The sequence below is a fragment of the Balaenoptera ricei genome, chromosome 12 (assembly GCF_028023285.1).
Source record: "Balaenoptera ricei isolate mBalRic1 chromosome 12, mBalRic1.hap2, whole genome shotgun sequence".
NCBI lineage: Eukaryota > Metazoa > Chordata > Mammalia > Artiodactyla > Balaenopteridae > Balaenoptera > Balaenoptera ricei.
Genome location: NC_082650.1, coordinates 5,282,907 through 5,306,562, shown reverse-complemented (window position 1 = coordinate 5,306,562; position 23,656 = coordinate 5,282,907). Strand labels below are relative to the sequence as shown.

At 34.8% G+C, this 23,656-nt stretch overlaps 1 protein-coding gene across 7 annotated transcripts in view; it reads left to right on the top strand.

Annotated features, from left to right (window-relative positions):
• QKI (QKI, KH domain containing RNA binding) overlaps window positions 1-23,656 on the top strand; it is a 138,954-nt gene that overhangs the window by 9,865 nt on the left and 105,433 nt on the right. For all 7 annotated transcript variants that reach the window (XR_009506113.1, XM_059940855.1, XM_059940853.1 and 4 more), the window contains exon 2: window positions 23,018-23,160. Coding sequence is in view for 6 of the 7 variants with exons in the window: in XM_059940855.1 (XP_059796838.1) it covers window positions 23,018-23,160 (143 nt within the window). In the remaining variant the exon portion in view is untranslated. The remainder of the gene's footprint in view (window positions 1-23,017; window positions 23,161-23,656) is intronic.

The window sequence follows — 23,656 nt, the reverse complement described above, 5'->3', positions numbered from 1 at the left end:
GGCCTTGAATGCCAGGGTGAATAGTTCAGCTTTTATTCTGAGTTTTGTAAGGAACCATTGATGTCTTGGGTTATATCAGGATGCCATAATGAAACCTTTGGGGGTAAACTAAGAAGAGTGTATAGAATATATGGATTTAAGGAAGTAGAATTTGGATACAATGTGGAGAGTTAAGAGATTAGGGAATTTTAAGAAATTGTTATATTTTCTCAAAATATTAAACAAAAATATATTTTGATCTTTCTGCATTTTAGATTTAAACTCTAGAGTTTTTTTAAAAATATGGTGTTTATCTAAAAATAAACATGCATACAAATTATTTTTTCTTTACCCATAAGTCCCTAGGTATCTCTTTAAAAACTAGCAGTATTCTACATAGTGACCTCACACTGAACAAAATGGATTAATCCTACAACTAATATAATAACCAGTCCACATTCAGAGCTCTGTAGTTGTCCCCAAAATATTCTTTGTAACCGAACTAGCTTGTGCAAATCAGAATCTGACTCAGGACCATTCATTGAATCTGGTTGTTAGGACTTGAAGTCTCTTAAATCTAGAACCATCCCTTTTTTTTTTATGACATTAATGTAACTTTCTTGTCACTGGGCTTGTTCCTTTATGTCATCTGTATCTATTACTTTGGCAGTTAGATCTAAAGAATTGGACAGGTTCCAGTATAATGTCATAGGGGATACTGTGTACTTAATGTTGCATCGCTCTGGGGGCACAGTTCTGGTTCTACTGTTAGTGAACCTAAAATTGATAATCTGGGTTAGAGTGGAGATAGACTGATCCTTCCACTGTAAAGTTAGGTGTTCTTTAAAAGGTAAAGCTTTCTTTCATCAGCAAGGAATATTACTATTATAAAATAAGTTCCTAATGGAAAAGTCAGATCGGTGCTTATTCTTATTAATTATTGGTTGGTTGTCAAAGTAAAGTGTTGGTTTCCTAGCTGGCTCAAATGGTGACTAATGAATTTTTTCTGTGTTTCATGATAATCATTATGGGCTCATGGATCTTCATAGACTCACTGCAATTAATATTCTTTCTGATATTCAGGTTTTCACAATTTTGGCCTGTGATAATCTAACTGGCTCTTGTGTCTTTTGAAATCTTCCTTGCTTTTTGGGACCGTTTGATGCCCCAAGCTCACCTGCCCCACAGCTAGAATTAACCCTTTCTCCAAGGTTCTTTTTAATGGAAATGGTATTAGAGATGTGAATTTAGGCACTAAACATGTTGATTGCTGTCAGGATAAGGTTACTTCCAGGTCATTGGCCATTTTCTGAGCTAGACAGTATTGATTTTAAATTAATGAATTCATGTTTGTATTTTCAATTCAATTTTAACATTATATTTAATTTTATAATCATATCTTTCTTTTTCTGCCAACACCAAAATATCATGGTTTCTGACAATAACAGAATTACTTATTTATTTTATCCTACAATGTAGAGAACATACTTTCAAAATAATATTACTAATAATAGTAAAACTACTGAATATGTTTAAATGTTTTTTATACATTTTAGACACGTTACAGATTATAGGTAGAACCAGTGACCTCTTGTTCTTCTAACTGATTGTGATTTTCTTCCTTCTTTCTTTGGCTTTATTCTATGTAAAGGTTTTTATCTAAGGGTTTTTTTTTTTTCTGCCAAATCTTGTTTTTGACCTTTTGATGATGTCATTTATTAGCTAAGTTCTTTTGTTGTTATACTGACTGTTTCTGTTAGCTTTTACCCCATGTCTAGCAGAAATTAGAGGAGAATATATTTTATAATCAGGGGTTAGTGAGTGTGTATATTTATGGAGGTAAGATCCAGAGAGATAGTTAACTTAAAAGGAGAAGGTTGTGCTGTTCAGGCTAGTGATTTGTATCTTAAGCCTGAAGGGCAGGAAGAGAAGAGAACATAGAAGGCAAAGTGTTTTAATTTAGTAAATTTTTCTGAATAATATCCGGAAAAGAATAAGGATAGCTCTTTAGGCTTTAAAGGTCCTGTGAGTTAGAGAAAATCCCTAGGTAGAAATTAAGTATTAAAGTTTTATTTCTAAGTAGTTGCAAAATCTCTACTGTAAAGTTTTTGTCCTTAAGAACTTTTGGTAGTAAGGAAGTTATGTTCCAGCAGATGGAGATATTAGTACACAAAAGACAGTGTTTAGTGATTAAAATGTGTTGAGAAATAACACTCTTGCCAGAATAGGAAATTTTTCTCCTCTAAATTGTAAGAGAAGAGTTGCTGAGGAATGTAACAAATATTGGTTATTGACTTTAATATTTGGGGTGGTATGTAAATCAGTTGTGGTATTTCTTTAAAGAATTTGTCTTTTTAAGAGACCATGTGTTAGCTATAGAAAATATATAAAATATGACTGGTTTAGGACATTGGATTGATTACAGCAATTTTCTGAAATACAGTTTCTACCTTTACAGCTTCGTTGTTTGAAGAGTTTTTGTTTGTTTTGGAAAGGGACTAAGTCTGTTTAAAGGTATTCTGTTTGTATACTATCTTTGCAATTCTAAAATCTTTAACCAGGTAATTGATTTCTGTTTATTAATCTAAGTAAGAAAAAAAAAAGTGTGCCATAGTTTACCATTGCATGATAAAGTTCTTTTGGAGATTATGGTTTTACTATAGTAATAAAAAATTATCAGCAGTAAAAAGGTAATCTTATCTCAGTTTATTGTAGTTTATAGCATTCCTTGTCAGGTTTTTTTTTTTTTTTTTTTTTTTTTTGGTTAGGTAAATATTATATATTTTGCTTTAAAAATGCCTTGCAATTGTTAAAGAAATATTGCTTATTTAAGTTCCTTCTTAGGAACTTTTTGATTTGTGGAAGTATGTGTTTCGTTAATAATTAATGCATTTAAATTATATTTTTCTAGTTGTTTTACTGAGGTTTTTTTAAATTGCCAAGTCAATCGTAAAATACCATTTTTCCTTCCATCACTTGAAGTTGAAGGTCAGACATGAGAGAAGAAAAGATATATTATCTTTGTTTATATGTAGAGGACCAGGAAAGAAGAGATCTACTGTGGTACCTTTGTAGAACTGATAATAACTTGCATTTTACTTTTTCCCCAGACTGTTCTTTCTCTCCATTTTGTTATTCTTGAAATGTAGAGAATTGAAGATGCAAACTTTTATTTTTTGGCCACGCTGCACGGCTTGCAGGATCTTAGTTCCCCCACCAGGGATCGAACCCGGCAGTGAAAGCGCCAAGTCCTAACCCCTGGACGCCCAGGGATTTCCCGAAGAGGCCAACATTCTAAATTTACCTTTCACTACAGGGTGGTTTGTGGTCTCTGAATCCTGGGAAAGGTGGTGGTGTGAGGGCAGAGAGTTATCATAGCATACTGTCTTTGAACCTTAATCTGAATTTTTATTTTTCAGGGGAAAATTTTGTGTATACATTTTTAAGACAGTTTCTTATAGTCATTTGAGAGTTTATGAGAATCTTAAATATCTTCTTCCTAGTAATCATTAAAAATGTATTGTTATAAGGAATTAGACGCATGTATTCTTATCATAACAAGTACTCTTCATCTCATGGAAAAAAACCTAAAATGTATCAATTAAAAAATGAAAATCACCCATAAATCAGTGATAGTGACTCTTAACATTTTTGGTGAATTTCCTTCCATTCTTTTATCCTCCCCCTCTATTTATGGATATGATAACATTGGAATCCTATTTTAATAGTATCACTGAGTGTGTTTTTTTAAAATAAATTGCATCATGAGCATTTATTTCCCCCTGCCATTTTATATCCTTTAACAATATAATTTTTATGGTAACATCGTTCGTCTTATGGAGGTCTGTTAAATTTATTAACTCTTCTCTGTTGGACGTATCATTTTGCTTTCAGGAAGTTGTGTGGTGATAACATCAGTGGTTTCAGAAGTTTATTACTGTTTAAAAAGCCTTAAGTTACTGAGTGTTGTAACTGGGCCCTGTGAATACCGAGCTCTCTTATTTCTGTAATGTGGTAATTGGAAATCAGCATTTTATGCTGCATTCCAGTAAAGTGATTGCTACTATGTGACACGCAATTTTTGAGTAATGTCAGAGTTGCATACTTCACATATTAGCTTTTAATGACTTAACATTTATTTGAAATTTTTTATTCTATTTGCAAATATTTGAATGCATACTATGTGTGGGATGTTAGGAGGAATACAACAAGGCTTCAGATTCATTCCATACCTTCAAGTCGTCTGAGTAGTAGGGTAGATAGCATGAAATAAAAGTAATATAAAATAATATAAACTAGAGGGGACTAAAGACTTGCTAAAGAGGTCACTTTAGGGTGGGGAGATTATGGAATGTTGCAGGAAAAGAGGTAAAAAGCTTCACCTGGCTCTTGAAAGATAGATAAGATTGAAGCGGTGAAAAGGTAAGGGAGTAGTGCTGTAGACAAAGGGAACGCTATCCTTGAATGTGAGAACATTTCGAGGGAGAAAGAAAGTAATTCTCTACTGTAGAAAAGCTTAAATGCCTGGATTTTAGATTCTGTCCTTTTGATAATGGGAGACCCATTTATGGTTTTTCCTTTTATATCTTTCTCTTAGTTGATTTTCTCATTTATCTGCCTCCATATTTATGTTTAGTGTATATTAATGTGATGGATTGCTATGCTTGCTACAGATTTTCAGATTTTCTTGACTTATTACCCGCCCTGGGCCCCCCGCCCCCCCCCCCCCCCCCCCCAGTATTTTGCCACTTCACTACTACTACTTCTTCTAATCTACACATACCTACTTTGGCTGGCTTTCTGTTCTGTTTTACTGGTACATTTGGATTTACTTAGCTCTTTATTACGATGCCTTTTGTTTTATTTTTTTTTCTGTATGTGTCTGTTGGTGATTGTGTTGGGTTTAGGTGCATGGGGGAAGAGGTACATCTGGATTAGTGAGTGTGATTTCTAGAATGGTGAGTCTAAGCTGTGTACTAAAGGTGAGTTGCTGGCATATCTTGGTCTGTATGTGTGGTATGGGTCTTTGTCTTATGCTTGCCTTTCATCATCCTCTCCATTTGCTTTTGCTCTAATGGCTTGAAAGACTGCGCTCTTAGGTTGGAGGGGAGAGATTGAAGATCTGCTAATTTAACTGTGGTTTGAGGGAGGCTTTAGGGAAGTGTTTTTGAAACCCGTTCCATGTGATACTGGCTTCTTGAAGTGGTCTGAGAACAGAAGGGTTCTGTAGTCAAAGAAGTGCTGCGTATTCTTTTGTGTTGATTCGTTAAATATCCAGGACCTTTAGTCAAGAATTTTCTGAGATTGCTTGGTAAAGGAATGCCTTTTTTTTTTTTCTTCTTGGAACTAGTGGTGTGAGGATATATTATGGGACATATTAGAGAGGTGATTATAAAGACCTGTGGATCTAGAGAGAGGAAGGTTTAAATAATAATTGGGAATCTTAATTTTGAATGAGAATGCTGGTTCAAGTCAGTTCAAAGTACCCTTTGAAAAGATAGTTAAATTTCTTTTAGTTTGGGACTATTTCAAATTCCATCTTGAAGGAAGCAAGAAAAGTGTCCTTTCTGGCTTTATATTTAAACAATTGAGGCAAAGGGTTTCAATAGTGAATTTTATTTCAATTAGTGTATGTTATTTAAATAAAAATGTAGATGTGCTATTTTAAAAAGTATAATTCTCTAAGTAAAAACAGAATCTTGACGATTTAAACGTTAGAGTGAAACATGCTTTGAAATAGATAAGCACATAGAAATATGTTGATGTTCTAATATATGCCTGGTTTAAGTGTAAAATTTTTAAATTTGGGAACTGATGAATTGTAAGGCGAAGAGGAATTGTTAAATTTTGAAAAGAAAAATATTTGTCTTTGTTAGAGTGTTTAATAAACATTGAGGTGCAGTGATGTAGTTTTGTGAGGTCTGTAAATCAGTAACCAGTTGAGTGTTTTCTGTGAACTTCTGTTTTAGTCTATGCATATAAGATGTTAGCTCTCTTTGTTGTTACAGCAGTTATGCAGTCTTAATAATAAAATGAAATTTTGATGACATTTATAATTTGCAGCAGCCTTTCAAAAGGGGGGGAGTACAAGGGTTGGATGGTAGAGTAGCATTTCACTTGGAAGGCCCAAAGGATTTTTATTAAAAATTTTGTCCTTGTTCAAAGAAAAACCCTGTAATTCAGATTTTAAAGCTGGAATGGATCTTAGAGATCACAGTTCCATCCTTTAATTGAATAGTATGTAAATGCAGTTCATTTACATGAAGTTTCATTTTCATGAAGTTTTACAGATTAGAAACTGCTGATTTCAGTAGCTCATTTGGCTCTTGTGGCAGAAGTATATCTGTAAGTTATATTATTGGCCAGAGGGTACCTTTGGGCCTGATCCCCTCTATGGAGAATTATGTCATGACTGCTAATTTGCATAATGTGACTACCTTCTGATATGAGTGGTCTTAATTATTTTCAATTTTATTTCATTGCTTGAAATATCTACCTAGGGTATTTTAACTTTTCCTCTAAATAAGAATAAAATTCAGCATTGAATGCACACAGTGATATTGTCATTAAACTGATGTTTCAGGTCAAAGACAGAGAAGGTTCTCCTAGGTTCTTGGTGGTCTCCATTAGCATTTTCCTGCAGACTGAATCTAGGTCTAGGAACAATTTAGTGTATATTTGGATAAGAACTTTCACTGCCCATGTTTTATACAAATATTTTAAAGTCATTTGTTAGAGTAAACTATTCCTCTCCCCCTCCCCCCATCAACCTTTCCTTATAGATCTAGGTCATGTGTCCTAGAACAATGTGATAAAAGTCCAAGATGAAGATAAGGGAAAGCGAGAAAGCCACTTGGTATCTTTTGAATACTCAGTTCAGATTCTCTGTTGTTGCTAGACTAATATTTAGACATGTTTGTGTTGATGTTTTGTACAGGTTTTAGTTTCATAGGCCAGATAGGGTAGACTTATCTAAAATTTGAAGGGTGATTAATTTAGGAGAGGTGTCTGTAAAAAACACTATGTTGTTCTTTTTAAAGTCTTGAGTAAAAGAAAATACAAAAAGGGGAAGAGAGTAGAGGGATGGATAAATGGATCAGTTAGAGAAGGACAGTAATGAGGGAAGGTGAAAGTAAAATCTGAGTTAGAAAAATCCTAGATTTGTTTTTAGGTTATAGGAAAATGTACAATTGACCCTTGAGCAACACGGGTCCACTTATATGTGGACATTTTTCTTTTTTCTTTTTTTTTTTATAAATTTATTTTTTGGCTGCGTTGGGTCTTCGTTGCTGCGCACGGGCATTCTCTAGTTGCGGAGAAGGGGCTACTCTTGGTTGCGGTGCACGGGCTTCTCATTGCGGTGGCTTCTCTTGTTACGGAGCACAGGCTCTAGGCACGCGGGCTTCTTCAGTAGTTGTGGCTCGCGGGCTCTAGAGCTCACGCTCAGTAGTTGGTGGCGCACGGGCTTAGTTGCTCTGCGGCATGTGGGATCTTCCCAGACCAGTGCTCGAACCCGTGTCCCCTGCATTGGCAGGTGGATTCTTAACCACTGTGCCACCAGGGAAGTCCCATACGTGGACATTTTTCAACAGTAATAAAACATGGACTACAAGGTCCATGTTTGGCTGGATCCATGGTTGCAGAGGAACTGTGGATGCGGAGGACTGACATAAGTTATACCCGGATTATACACCTCTTTGTTCAAGGGTCAATTTTGTTTATTTTACATGGCAGTAAGGGATGTGAGAAGTGGAAGTGTTTCATTTTGTAAGTCAAGAGTCTCCTTGATTGTTAACATTATTTATTGAATAACAAATATATATTGGGTTGGCCAAAAAGTTTGAACTTTTTGGCCAACCCATATATCTTGACAGTATAAAAATGAACCAGAAAAATGGTATAAACATGAACCAGAAAGGTATATATCTTAAATTTTTAAATGCTACCTAAAAAGAGAAATACTTTGTTATGTACACATACATATATACTTATATAACAGCTGAAATGAAAGTTTCATGAAATAATAATTTGTATTACCTCTGATGTAGTATAGTATTTTTCTGTTCTATTCCATTTAAAAAATACTGGTTGTGACTAATACTATAGATTGAAAGGATTGTGACCTGTGTGGTTTTAGGAAAACTGATGTTGACTCCTGCTATAATTTAGTTTTCAATAAAATTTTAAAAAAAAATCCAGCACTTTGCTGGGTGCTGGAGTTACAAAGATGAATAAGGCATAGTCCAATTTTTAAGGAGACATACAATGGAGTGGAGATAGAAATGAAATAAAAAACGCAGTACAGTGCTTATATTGCTGTGACAGAGTCATGCACAGGTTAAGATGGAAAGGGATCACATCATTTGCTAGCAGGAAAATGAAAATTTATTCCAGGTTCACATTGTATGATCTGATAATTCATCTTAATGTGAAATTCAAGTTCTCTTTTTTCCCCTGTAAATTCTAAAATGAATACAATGAAGTTTACTTGAAAATAAGAGATTTCTGAATTTTTGGTCTACAGACCAAGTTTGTGAAAGTAAATGTTAATTTTATAGATAATCTTTAAAAAAATCTAAATCTCACAAGTGAGTAGTATTGTCCTAAATACGACATGGTGACTAGCTTTAATGCCATTATTTGGGAAATATTTTTATTTCTTTTCTGACTTTTTTTCCTTTGAAGTTTATATTGTGACTTATTAAGAAGGTAAAGTTAGATAGAAGTGTTATATAAACACATATATCTTTTAAAATTATCTTTGACCATGGGCTGTTTGCCCAGATAGTAAAAGTTAAGATACAATACAAACTGTGAACTTTTGAATGATAGGATAAAGGTGGATACTTAATTATCCAACACTGAAAAATTATGTCTCTGTATTGGAATTTGGAAATATACTGTATATTGACTTTTGTGGTTAACTGATTTGCTTGCAGTAACACTGAATGTGAAAATTAGGAAATTGGTTGCGTTTTATCTTCAAAAGCTTAAAGCATGGCATTTCTAATAGAATCTAATTTCGTTTCTGTGGGTTACACAATTGTTAACAGGTTTTCCCTCTGAGTGATAGGCTACTGCGTCAGGTTGAGGAAGCTAATGTCTGAGTGGATGTGGTGGTTGCCTTAGAATGATTTTGCCGTTAGCAGTGAAAAATGTTTTCCTTATAGTTCTTGTGCAGCAGGCCATGGAGTAAAGCACATTTTTATAATAAAGGTGATGAATTTAATCGCAAACTGGCAGCCAAATGGAAATTGCAGACCTTGATACTGGAAGAAAATTGCCAGTAAAGCAACTCTTGAGAGAACAAGCTTTAAATTTACCCACCCATTTCGACATTGAGGAGAACTTGGGGATCACAGGATATTTTGCTTGGTCTGTTTAGTTCAGATGAATGACACCTGAGTGTTCTATTTAAGAGAGATAGTTGGTTTAAAGTTGCTTCTGCTTTGTACATAAAGCCTTTAACACATACATTTTTGTATTTTATTAAAATTCTAAAATACTGCTGCCTTTTTGTATTTCAGCACATTGGTATGCCTAATGAATTGAAATCCATTTACCACACTTAACATTCATCTGCTGTGTAATTCATGTTTCTGCCATTTATATGATGGACTACAGTCTTAAAGGATGCAGAATAATCTGGGTTTATAAGCAACATTGAATTGATAGAATGTCATGTAAACTATCAGTTTTTGCTGTTTTATATTTAAACAGTTTATGTTATAAAATTTAAACACAGAATAGTAGAATTTCTATTATGGGAAATCTGGACTTTGTCACTTTTTACTCTATAAGTAACTAATGCTTGTTGTTTTTTATGAATAACTTAACCCTTGATCCAACATGCGGCATTTAGGGTGTTTAACCCTGAATCTTGGTTATATTGTTGCATGTATTTTGAGGTGTACTTTCCCCCCATGATACACATATTTGTTAACAGGTATGTGTCCAGGTTTAGAGAATTATTTGTGACTATTGGAAAGTGAGGCCTTTCGGAGGATGGTAAATGTTTAGAATGTAAAAAGACCAATGAGAGAGATAAAAATATTTCTTAGTATACTTACTGAAACTACTGAGTTCCAAAGGGAAATAAGGATTTCTTCTAGGAGGTTATCAGATTTTGTTTGGATACACACCCCTGATCTGATAGATTTTATTTTCTGGACAGTATGGTACATTTTTAGAGTAGAGCTGTGACAAGTGTGTGTTCTCTTTAAGTATAGGATTATAGAAGTGTTTAGTTTTAAAATATGGGAATTTAAATTTGATGGTTGAGAAAGCAAGAATAGAAGGAAGAAAAAAGGCTTACAAATTAATTCTCTGTTTTTAGGAAACAGTTTATTGAGGTTGTGCACGTGAGAGTGAAGGTAAGAAATTAAGAAATAGGAGTATTAGTTTTTCTTGTTAAAACAAGTACCAGCAATTGTATCTTTGCCATTGAAAGTGGTTTCATTTAAATTACTTTTAAGTGCCAGATTGTAATAACACCCATATGAGAAGTAAGCGTCTATGTAATGTTAGAGATAAATAAGAATGTTTAGCCATCTCTGAAATTTGCAAAGTTTAAAATAAATCAACTCCTTTATTCTTTTATCAGTGATATGTGTTTGGTCATTTGGTTTATTTGGCTTAAGTAAGCTGTGGCAAGTTTAGAATTCAGAGATAGACCCTAAAGATAATATTCTTTACACTAGACCTTTGTGAGAGAAGTGAAGTATAATTATTTTAACTCTGATGCTCCTGATCCAGTAAATTAGTATGTTGAAAGCTTTATTTCCAATTTCAGAAAAAAACTAAAATTTCATGCACTTAACATACAAGATGAAGTTAGAATAAGGTATATGGAATCTATATAAATTGTATACATACATAATATGTATGTTAATATAGTCCAACAATATTTAATATATTTTATATGATATGTGTAGTATTTGTATATGCACACATATAATGTATGTATATAACTTATATATAACTTTAATGGTATATAAGTATTGTGCATGTATGTGTTTGCACGCATGTGTATATATGTGTACACATCTGTATACATATAGTACTTCATTAAAACTGTACTGCTTTTCTTTAGTAGGCTGAATATAATTAGTTGTTTATAGGCTGATACTGAATTCAGTTTCCGTAGATATTAGTGGTGGTTTACTTTTTAAAAAGGTTTTTTTGGTTTGTTTTAGTGATATGCTTCCATTCACATCCACATCTATTATTGTGATAAAGATGGCCACAATTTAGTTCAAGATTGTTTGTGTCGGAGTCCAAAACACCTGAAGCACCTAAGATTCTGAGTTCTGAAAGGGTTTTAGAATTACGTGTTTGAAAAGTCACATCACTGAATTAGCTCAAAATTACAGGATTGTCAGTGGAGTGAAGTAAGGGGAGTGTTCACAGTAATATTGCAGTTTCAAGGTGACAGTGTAAGATGTGATACTTTTGTGTTTTTGTTTAGATAACGATTTTAAGGTATTAAGTTGTAGTTACGTAAAGATATATTACAAGCCAGAATGTCTTCTCAACTTTCCTTCCCCCAGATTACTCATTTGAGGTTAAAATAATCTTAAAACTCCTGAAAAGTGGTTAAACCAGAACAAGTCAGATCCTGGAGCAAACACTTTTTAAAGAAGGTGTTGTGGGAAAGGTACCATAGAGAGCATTTGCTCCAAGTATTTAAGAGTCATTTTTAATATGCTGAGTGTACGGTTTCTATTTGAGTAGTTTGTAAGGTTTTCTGGATTATATGTTTGAATATTTGAGGAAGAGCTTAGTAAAAATGAGTTGGAAAAATTAAGCTGTATCTTTGTTACTTTCTGCCTCCTTTTGTCATTTATGGTGAATTTGTGTGTAAGAAGTGAGTCGCAAACAGTATTTGGTAGGTGCCTTTTCTGAGTATCTTTAATGTCTATAGATTCTGCAAAAAGACTGATTACAGATTTTATGTAACAGATATTCATCCGATCAGCAGCTATTATCTTTCAGACCCACCTTTCAGTATACATAATTTTACAGAGTATATAATTTTACATCACAGTCATTGTTAGTGATGATGGTATGGACATAACTTATGTTATCAGGCACACTCTCGCTCTCTCCATTATCTCGTTTAATCTTTCCATCAGTCCCGTGAGCTGGAAATAACTCCATTTTATAGATGAAGAAATGGAGGCTGACTGAGACACTATAATGGGTTTTTTTCAAAGATTGCACTTTCAACAGTTTATTCTTTATCACAGATTATTATTTACAGTTTTTCAGTCACCTGTTCTGTAAATTTCTTAAAAAGTAAAATTTTACCTAACTTGTGAACTGATAGTTTATGTTAGTTCTGGACAAAGACATGGAGAGGCAAAGTTTTTCTTTAAAGTTGTCTTCCTTTACATGCACAGTACATTAAATTATCTTTAGCTACTGTAACTACCACTCTAAGGAAGGTGGTGGTGTGTTGACTGTGTAAATAGCTTGCTTGACTTGAAAGTGTCATTCTTTTAATAAGAGAAAAGATAGCACAGCATGTTCAGAATGTAGGAAGTATATTAAGTTTCATTCAAAACTTGTTCCATTTAATATTGACCTTCTGAAAGTGGGTTCACTTTTTCTTAAGTCTTGATACTCTGATGTTTTTCTGAAGGTTCCTGCTAATGCCCCCAGCCACCTATGAATTGGCCTGGCGTTGAGTACTTTTATGGCCTTTTCCACTTAGCTACTTTAAAAAAAGTATACTGGGGGGTTCTAATGTACATCTTGTCCTTTTCTTGCCTATGAAATTATCTGACTAAAGATGGCAGATCTTGCTATACTTAGTCTTCCTAGGGGTTTGGTTTCAAACTACTATTAGGGAGGGCCTCTAATGACTGGATTTCACTCATATTTCAGTGTGGTATGGGTGGTACAGTGTTGTTTGAAATAAGGTTGTTTTTTAGGTTTTGGTGTTTATATCAGTAGTTTTCTACTTGTCTCTATCAAGGCAGGCTTTGGTGAAGACAGAACTTTGTGCTTAGAAATTCTGTTTGTTACGAACTTTCCACTGGGAAAAATACTTACCGTTTTCAAGGAACAAATACCCAGTTTGAATGGTAACCTGAATGTCTTCAAACCTTAGCATGGCTGCTCTAAAATATTTGAGAAGTTTTTGAGTAAATGAAGAAATACCTTGAGCAAGAAAAACAGAACCACTTGCCTGGATAATCATAGACATTACTAAAAATAGATGGGATTAGAAGTCAGAAAACTAAGGTCTGGAAAAAAATCCTTGAGTGGGACAGAAGAATATATTTTAAGCTTTTTTTTCCCATGTATCAGATCTATCAGCATAATTATGTATCATAAACGTGATAAATATATGTCCATGTTTTTCCATTTTTATTCTCCTTTTCTTCATCATAATTAAAGTGAGGGTTTATGTATCTAGAATCCAATTTTTCCCTAGCTTGGTCTTTTCCCACTATAGAACCAAATGAAACCATAGAACTCTGGCTTACTCTTTAAAAATTGCTTTGTCTAGTGTTCAGGCCCAGGTATTTATATCCCAGGATGCTCAGTCTTATCTATCAATCGCTTCTAGCACTCTGATCTATTTACATAGAAACCAGTTCTTACTGCTAGAAGAATTGTGATGGCAAGAACCATGTAGCTTACCAGTGTGTCCCTAGCACAGTGCCTGATACTGTAGAAAGATGGGTCATTTTCAGTCAATAATAGGAGCTTTTTGAGCATCTGTTATGTGCCAGACACTCTACAGATATTTGTTAAGTGAAATAATTTTTTCTGTCTAACTCAGAAGCTTATTAGGTCTTGAGTTATCTTAGATGTGCTTGCAAATGGGAGTAGTCATAGACCAGCAGTCCCCAACCTTTTTTGACACCAGGGACCGGTTTCATGGAAGACGATTTTTCCACGGATGGGGCAGTGGTTCAGGTGGTAATGTGAGTGATGGGTAGCAATGGGGAGTGACAGATGAAGCTTCGCTTGCTTCCTTGCCCGCCGTTCACCTCCTGCTGTGCGGCTGGGTTCCTAACAGGCTGCGGACTGGTACCGGGGGTTGGGGACCCCTGTCATACACCTTAAACGGTTTGTTGAAGGATATGCAGCTAGTCCCTGACAGAGCTTAAATGAGAATCTGAGTGGGCACAGAATGGGATTCTCTGAAGAAACAGGAGGGTGCACTCCTAATTGATAAAATTTTAGAGCTGCAAGAAACTATGCATGTGATCTGGTCTAGCCTCATTTCACAGAGGAGGAAACAGACCCATAGGGTTAAGTTCAAAGCCGCACAGCTAAATCTTGTAGAGAATCAGAAGTAAAATCCAGATTGTATAAACTCAAGGCCAGTGCTTTTTTCCCTAGTGCATGTAGTTCTTAGAAAGATTCCCTTTCTACACAGAAAGGTCATTGTTTATGGATTGTAGTGTTTTTCCTTGTTCTTAAGGAAGGTTTAAAGTGCATGTGTTTTTTAAGCAGTACCTGATAAAGAAAATTAAAGAGATTGTTGAAAATTTTTTTTATTATTTTGAATGATTTTGACATCCTCAGTTTAATTGCTAAGCAGGCATTTTCTTTTTATTTTTTTTAAACACTAGAGAAGTAAGACATTTGCATGGCTTTCATTCTCTCCCACAACTATCCCCCTACTCCATTAGAATAAGTAACTCTGAAGGCTAAAGCAAACACTTCGTTTTGTTTTTTTTTTAAATGAATTTAGACTTATAGAGAAATCGAAAAAATAGTGCAGAGGTTAATGTTAACAATTCATATGACTAGGAAATTAACATTGATTCAGTATTATTTACTCACTTGCCCATATCTATTCAGATTTCACTAGTGTTTCTACAAACATAGTTTTCCTGGTTCAGGATCCAATCCAAAATCCCACATTGCGTTTAGTGGTGATGTCTCTTTAGTTTCCTCCAATCTGTGGCAGTGTCGCATTCTTTCATTATACTTTTCTTGACACTTTTGAAGATAACTGGTAGTTGTTGTAGAGTGTAGAACATTCTTCAATTTGGGTTTGTCTGATGTTTTCTCAGTTTCTCAGTATTAGATTGAGGTTAGGCGTTTTGGCAAGAAAACCACAGAAATGCTGTTGGACCCTTCTCAGCGCATCATACCAGAGTACATGTCTTATTATTCTTAATATTAACTATCATGTGGTTAAGGTGGTGTCTGCCAGGTTTTCTACTGTACAGTATTTTTTTCCTTTGTAATTAATAAATATCTTATGGGAAGATACTCTGAAACTGTACAGATATTCTGTTTCTCTTCATACTTTCTAATGGTTCTTGCTTGCAGTAATTATTACTCTGGTGTTTTCTAATGATGATTTTCTTTATCCATTTTTCCTTCTATATTTATTTATTGGACTTCTACAAGGAAGATCTGTCTTTTCTCTCATATGTATTTATTCAATTATATCATTATAGTCTCATGGATTATAATCCATTACTATCATCGTATTGTAAATAAAAGCTTCTTAAAAATGTATTTTTGAAAAGTTAATACATTGAGATGATTAAAAATTCAAAGGCCTGTTAGGAGCCTATATGGTGAAAAATCTCTCTTCCACTCCTATAACCTGGTTACCCATTTCGATTGCTATGAGTTTATTTTTATTCTTCTAGAGATATTAAAAGGGTTGGGAAAAGAGTTGTTAGTAAAAATTGCTAGATTCTCAAGTATTACTTTTTAGCTGGATTCTGGTGATATCTACCATTTTACCGTTACATATTCTTCAGATATTCATTGACAGATATGTCTTAACCAGATTTCTTAACCTTCAGATTTAAATTTTAATACAACAGGTATTATATAGAGATAAGGACTGGTTTCCCCTGAGTATTCTAAAAAATTAAATAACCAGAAGGCAACATTTTATTAAATAACACTTGATACATAATATGTAAAACTAACCAGGTTTAAAAGTAACTAACTTCCAAACAAAATCCAACTTAAATGAGAAAGGATGCTTATTTCAATTAAATAATTAATTTTTATTCACCTAAAAAAATGCTTTCCTCCACTCTGTTCTGTTTTTTCTAGTAGCCTATTTTGCCGTCTTTAGGAACCAAGGCCTAGATTTCATCCCCAAAACTGCTTTCTGTTAGCATGGAGTGAAAGAGGAGGGCTGCAAAGACTTTTTTGGTAGTCACTAGTAAAACAGTGAACATACTGGACTGTACTTGTTACAGCATAACTAGCAATAAACCAAAAGTTGGATTGTTCCACTTTTTTTTAAAATTAATTTTTATTGGAGTATAGTTGCTTTACAATGTTGTGTTAGTTTCTGCTGTACAGCAAAATGAATCAGTTACATATATACATATATCCCCTCTTTTTTGGATTTCCTTACCATTTAGGTCACCACAGTGTATTAAGTAGAGTTCTCTGTGCTATACAGCATGTTCTCATTAGTTATCTATTTTATACATAGTATCAATAGTGTATATGTGTCAATCCCAATCCCCAATCCCCCATCCCCCCCCACCCCCATTGGTATCCGTACATTTGTTCTCTACCTCTGTGTCTCTGTTTCTGCTTTGCAAATAAGATCATCTATACCATTTTTCTAGATTCCACATGTATGTGTTAACATACGATAACTTGTTTTTCTCTTTCTGACTCTTCACTCTGTATGACACTCTCTAGGTCCATCCACATATCTACAAATGACCCAGTTTCGTTCCTCTCTATGGCTGAGTAATATTCCATTGTATATATGTACCACATCTTCTTTATCCATTCCTCTGTTGATGGACATTTAGGTTGCTTCCATGTCCTGGCTATTGTAAATAGTGCTGCGATGAACATTGGGGTGCATGTGTGTTTTTGAATTATGGTTTTCTCTGGGTATATGACCAGTAGTGGGGTTGCTGGGTCATATTGTTCCACTTTCTTATTTAACATCTCTAATTACCATCTCTTAAAGTGAGTTTCAAGGACTTCTTATTCCAGAATTCCTTTATGAAACCCTAAATGAAAGCTGGTTGCATTAGCTATGACCTTGAACAAATTCTTTACTCTCTGAACATTTTCTTCCTTCCTGCCTTCCTTTTTTTGTAAAATGGGTATTATATACTACCTCAGATTCTGTGAGGATCGCGTGAAAATTCATATACAGTATTTTTAGCATGGTGAAGGTCCTCATTTTAAAAAAATAATTAGGTCTTTGTGGTTTATTTTTAGACTTGAGAGTGAGTGATTTAACCTTTATTATAATTTTATATGGGGAATCCAATATTATATTCTGCATTTTGACTTAGAATTCTTTCTACCATCCTAATGAAGATAACTTAATTAATTTTCTGTGTTATTATTGTAAAAAAAAAATTTATATAGTAATGTGAAAGCTAAACTGTCCTCGTAAATCCATCTCCCAGAGATGATTACTCTTAATAGTTGTTACATCCTTTTTTTGACTTCTCTGTGTCTATCTAAAAATTCACATACTTAGTATAAGTTGGATCATGTAATAGACATTCTTTTCTGTAACCTTTGAAAGAGCCTTTCCAGGGAAGTGCAGCTACTATTAAATACCTTTCATGATAAAAAACTGCTGCTGAGAACAATCTTGGAACTAGGATGGACTGTATCATATTTTTTATGTGAAATTTATCAACAACTTTGAACAACTGTTCATTTTGGCCGTTTCAAGGAGGGCTGTTGAATTTAATTTTGTAGTTTTTCTTTTTGTGCTTATAGTCCTGAAATACAAACCGCAGTTTAACTGAAAAAAAAAAAAAAAAAAGTTAAGTCCCGTGTAGAGAGTTGGCAGTAGCTTGATTTTCTTTTTTCTTGCCAGTTTCAGTGTAGTTGCCTCAAAATTAAATCATTCTCAACTTGATGGCACAACCTGTAGATTCCAAAAGTGATTATTTCCTGTTTAACTCTGGTGGATCCAGAGGAAGGTTCCAGTTCTAGAGTAGCTTGAGATGTCATCAGATAGTTGATACGGTATGCCTGAATTTTAATATCCAGGTTAGAGAAATGTGTGTGCTATGAAATTGCAGTTAGTTGGATCCTTGACTCACAGAATAGTCATCCCTAAAGAATGTCAGCTGATAGATTCACATCAGTCTGAAGGTATTAGTCTAGTGGAAAACAACCACGAAAAGAATTTTAATTTTCCACTGGAAGTATGGAATGGTGGAAGGTTGGCCTACTACCTCTACCATATCAGCAGTGCACTGTGCTCGTCAGAGAAGTAAGGGGGTGTTCTTAAACGCGCAGTGGAAGTGGAGTGTTGGGGACCGGAGGTCGGCAGCCTCAGTCTGCATACTCATAGGTGGTCAGGGAAGGATGTGTGTGCTACAGGGTTTTCCATTTTCAGAGAGACGTAGACAAATGGATTATGTCTAAGTGAGTGGGAGGGTATAAAACTATGTCATATAGTTTAGAGAAGAGGACACTTAGATTACAGAACTTTTCAAGTATTTGTAGGACTGTCATATGAAAGAGGCGTTTAACCTCTTTGACGAGCTTTGGAGTGTTGAGAGGGGGTGAGTGGGAGAAATTTCAGGGAAGATAAAATTCAGTAGAATTTGTAACATTTGAGAACAGTTCAGAGATGTCTAAAACAAATTGTGCTGATATTGGGGATATTTTGGGGTTATTGTAATAGGAATTTGTACACTAGGTGATTAAGCAAATGGTTCTGAACTTGTAGTTAGTTCTCTGAACCACTGCTGTAGTTTGATGAAGGTAGTGTGGAGATGGGGACGTTAGAGCATTATCATGTATGTTTGATGCAACAAAAGAATATGTAAAACATACTAGTTTTGAAGTGCTCCTATGTTTCATAAACACACACCTGTGAGTCCCCACTCATGAAGGAATTTAGAGCATTGCGCGTGCCCATGACTGTGACAGGTTTCTGTAATATTTTGGCTAGGATAACGTTAACAAAAGCTCTGATTGCCAGGCCTTAAAGAATGAAAAGCTTTGGAGACAAAACTTTTAAAAAACATTGGAGTTATGGGGAAAACAGTAAATGAGTCTTTGCCTCCTAAGGTTGGAAACCAGTGGATTCAGTGAAGTCATTCAGTAAGCAGCCTTCAATCATATGAGGTACAGGCACAAGGAGGGTAAATAGGAGACTTGTCTGAAATCACACAGTTACTATTAGAACTGGAATCAGAACTTGTTCTGACTTAGTGTCGTAAGTAACGTGCCAGGAAGTGCTAATGATTTGTTGGCTAGAAAGATGCTGTTGATAAAAGTAGTACTCAGCTGGTTAGAGTTTACAGTGAAAATTGTAAATTCCTTGAGAACTCAAACTGTCCTAGTCACCTTTTCATTCCCATCAGTACTGTCTTGTATGTAATTTGTTTTCTATTATTAAATGGAGTGATAGCTTAGAGACTGAAAGAAACACGGTAGAAGGATTTTTTAATTTTAAGTAGAATATATAATTACATTGTAATTTTACTTCACATACTCCTGTCATTAGAAAACAGGTCAGAGTTCCTGTCCTCTTGACTTTAATACCCTCTCTGTGGCAGAGTTGATGATGCCTGCTTTCACATCTCTAATCCATACCTCTTACTGTTCTTCTACCTTAGAGTATCTGTTTGTTTATATACCTCCCATGTTAGACTAACTTCTCTGAGAGCTGGGGCCATGACTTGTTTAATGCCCTAGAACCTAGCTCATTCCTCTCTTCATTCACCCATCCATCTGTCCAATTTACTGAGTATTAATTGAGGACCCACTGTATTCCAGGCACTATTGTAAGAGCTGGGGATACAGCAGGTAACAGAATTTCATGGAACTCTAAGCTATTAAATAATCACAAAAATGTTTAGAGAAATACAACTTAAGTGGTAAATGTATCTTTTCTTCCATTACATCATCTAATTGGTTATATGAAGTTGTTGGTTTTTGTATATTATTTTTAAATCTAGTCATCTTACCTGAATTTTCTTATTTATAAATGGATTTTCTTGGTTTTTCTAAGTTTGATAAATTTGTTTACCTGAAAATCATTTTTTCCTCTTCAACCTACTGTATTACTATGTTTAAAGATTTTTTTAAAATATTGAATTATTCTTGCATTCGTGCTGTAAATTCCACTTTGTCTTGGTGCATTATTCTTTTAATGTGCTGCTGGTGGAGCTTGTTCACTTAGGATATTTGCTTCTCTATCTACAAGCAAATTTTATCTGTGGTTTTCTTTTATGCTATTGTCAGGTTTTTATATGAGTGTTATTAACTTCATAATAAGAATTGGGCAGTTTTTGAGGAGGAAATTTTAATGTAATAAACTAATGTTGAAAGTGCCTTTACATAGAGACCTTGACTAAAGGATATATGTGCAATTTTAATTAGATTAAATTTTTCTAATGCCCTCTGGTTAATTACTTGCTGTAATTACATAATTATGTAAACAACCATTTATATTTAAATTGTAGGTCATTGGAAATTTGATTTGAGAATTGCTGTCATATGCTAATTTAAGATAAACACTAATTTGATACTGGACATCTTTGAGAAAGATTTCATTATGAGAGTAGAAGTATAAAAACAAACTTAAAGAATCAACTCTTGTCCTTATAATGTAGTTAAACACAAGGTACCTTCTTTTGCTTTTTAAAAAAAAGAGTTCATTTGTTATACAGAGATAAACATTTGGTAAGCTTTGACAAGCAAATTGTTAGTTAAGAGATAAGATTCATTATAAAATGGGTATTGCCATCACTGAAGCAGAAAATGTATTGTAGTGTAGTATTTTCATTGACAGTCTTTATAACTGGGTGAGAACACCTTTGATCATGCCTTTTTACTGCAGTGGATTTTATTTAACTGAAAGTGATTTAAATAACTAGTTAAGAAAATTAAAGTGTGAAATTTGATAGTACCTTAAGAGCGATAAATTGAAATTCTGTGTTTGGAAGGCATACAAATACAACTTAAGTGATAAATGTATCTTTTCTTCCATATGACGTTACTGTTTTTTGTGTATTTATATATTCTTTAACCTAGTCATCTTACCTGAATTTTCTTAGTTATAATTAATTCTTTTGGAATTTTATTATTTATTTTTAAAATTAATTAATTAATTCATTTTTGGGCTGCATTGGGTCTTCGTTGCTGCACGCAGGCTTTTCTCTAATTGTGGCCAGCGGGGGCTACTCTTCGTTGTGGTTTGCGGACTTCTCATTGCGGTGGCTTCTCTTGTTGCGGAGCACAGGCTCTAGGCGCACAGGCTTCAGTAGTTGTGGCATGCGGGCTCAGTAGTTGTGGCTCGTGGGCTCTAGAGCGCAGGCTCAGTAGTTGTGGCACACAGGCTTAGTTGCTTCACGGCATGTGGGATCTTCCTGGACCAGGGATCAAATCAGTGTCTCCTGCATTGGCAGGCGGATTCTTAGCCACTGCACCACCAGGGAAACCCGGAATTTTGTTTTTAAATACTAATGGATACAAGCTTTTTCCCCAAGCAGGACATAATCCATAACATGGAGAGATGGTTACAGATGCATTCAGCTAAATTAATAATGACAACCCTTATTAGACAGTGTATTCCAGTGGGCAAGGGACTATCTTCTAGCACATTGTGGAAGCTTAATAAAGAACTCTTGAAGAATTAATTGATATCTTTGTATAGGACTTGATCCATTAAGATAGATTTCTCATAATTTTTTTTTTTAGAAGTGATATTCATACCTGGGAACTGTAATAATAATTGTTTTAAAAGGTCATTGACTTTAGGTATCTCTGCTTTCTTTCATTTCATTCATTAACTCATAGTTTGATCTCCATACCATCTTTTCCTCAAAACTTCCAGATCACCAATGGCTTAGTGGTCACATCCAAGGTCCCCTCTTTTGCTCTTTACCTTGTGGTATTTTTGTGGTATTTGACACTGTTGATCACCCTGTCCTTGAATCTGTTGTTTTTAGCTTCTTTGAAGCTTCTCTTCCCTGGTTCTCCTGTCTACCTCCATTTCTTCTTGGTTTGGATCTTCTTTTCCTCATCCCTTAAATGGTGCTTTTCCTAGGGTCATTCAGTTCTTCCTTCTCCCTATACCCCCTCTAAGACATCTCTTCTGTTCCTGTAGCTTTAACCAATACATTTGGGTATCAGACTCAGACTTCTGCTGAACTTAAATTTTGTATATCTGTTGGACACCTCTATTTGGATATTCAAAAGGTACCTAAAATATCTAAGGAAGTGGTCCGGTTTGAATCTCATTCAGATGGGTTAGTTCTGAAGTATAAAGGAAGCTTTGGTATTAGCTCTGTCTTATAGGCATTCTTAGGATAGTTATTTGGCTGAAGCTATCATTTGGAATGACTGGGTTTTTTGTTTTGTTTTGTTTTTTAAATTAATTCCACCCGTTTCTTTGTACTATTTTATTTTTCCAGATGATTCTTTTATTTATTTATTTATTTATTTTTAGCTGTGTTGGGTCTTCGTTTCTGTGCGAGGGCTTTCTCCAGCTGTGGCGAGCGGGGGCCACTCTTCATCGCGGTGCGCGGGCCTCTCACTGTCGCGGCCCCTCCCGCTGCGGAGCACAGGCTCCAGACGCGCAGGCTCAGTAGTTGTGGCTCACGGGCCCAGTCGCTCCACGGCATGTGGGATCCTCCCAGACCAGGGCTCGAACCCATGTCCCCTGCATTAGCAGGCAGATTCTCAACCACTGTGCCACCAGGGAAGCCCATGACTGGGGTTTTTTAGGCATGGAGAAATTAGGTAAAATAACTGGTCTGTATCATAGTGAATAAAAGCTTGGGCTCTGAAGTTATTTTTGGGACTTCCCTGGTGGTCCAGTGGTTAAGACTCCGTGCTTCCAATGAAGTTATTTTTAATAAAATATATTATTTGGTATAAATTTGATTTCTGGTAGAAATTAATTAAGACTGTAGTTCTGTGAAATGTAGACTTAATCCAGAGAATGACAGACTAGGTCAACAGCTCTTCTTTGAGTTTTAACACTTTATCAATGAAATCCTCCCCTACCCTCTTATTTTTATTTTTCCTGGGCTAGTAAGAATATTTTTTTGTCTAACACATTTAAAATTTTTACTTTTAACAGAAATTAGCAGAGTACGGAAAGACATGTACAATGACACATTAAATGGCAGTACAGAGAAAAGGAGTGCAGAATTGCCTGATGCTGTGGGACCTATTGTTCAGTTACAAGAGAAACTTTATGTGCCTGTAAAAGAATACCCAGATGTAAGTATATTTTGTTTATATTCAATGTTTTTTTCCTGCTTCACATACTTTGGGAAGAGATATATCTGATGGTAAATACTTAAGCATTGTCAGCTGCTTTTAAAAAAAATTTCATGTGAGGGACTAGAGGCATCAATACTTTGGTGTGGATAATTTAATAAAAACATTTTTTTAAAAATATGTTTTCATTTGAATGCTGCTGTGTCACTTTGGAAGTCTAGAACTAAGTAAAGACTTGGTTCTAGATTTCAAATTGAGGCAAGAATTATGGAAAGAGCTTTGGCCTGAATGTCAGAGAGCACCAAGTACAACTTTGTGCTTGTCTTTGATCTGACCTCCGCGAAGCTGTGTCATCCTTTCAGTAAAATGAGAGGTTAGACTGTATGACAGCTAAGATTCCTTGCAGCGCTAAAATTTTTATCATAACCACTACTTACAATATTTTTCTCATCTTAGTTCCTTGTTCAGCTATTCTCCGCGTATCTTGTTGTGGATA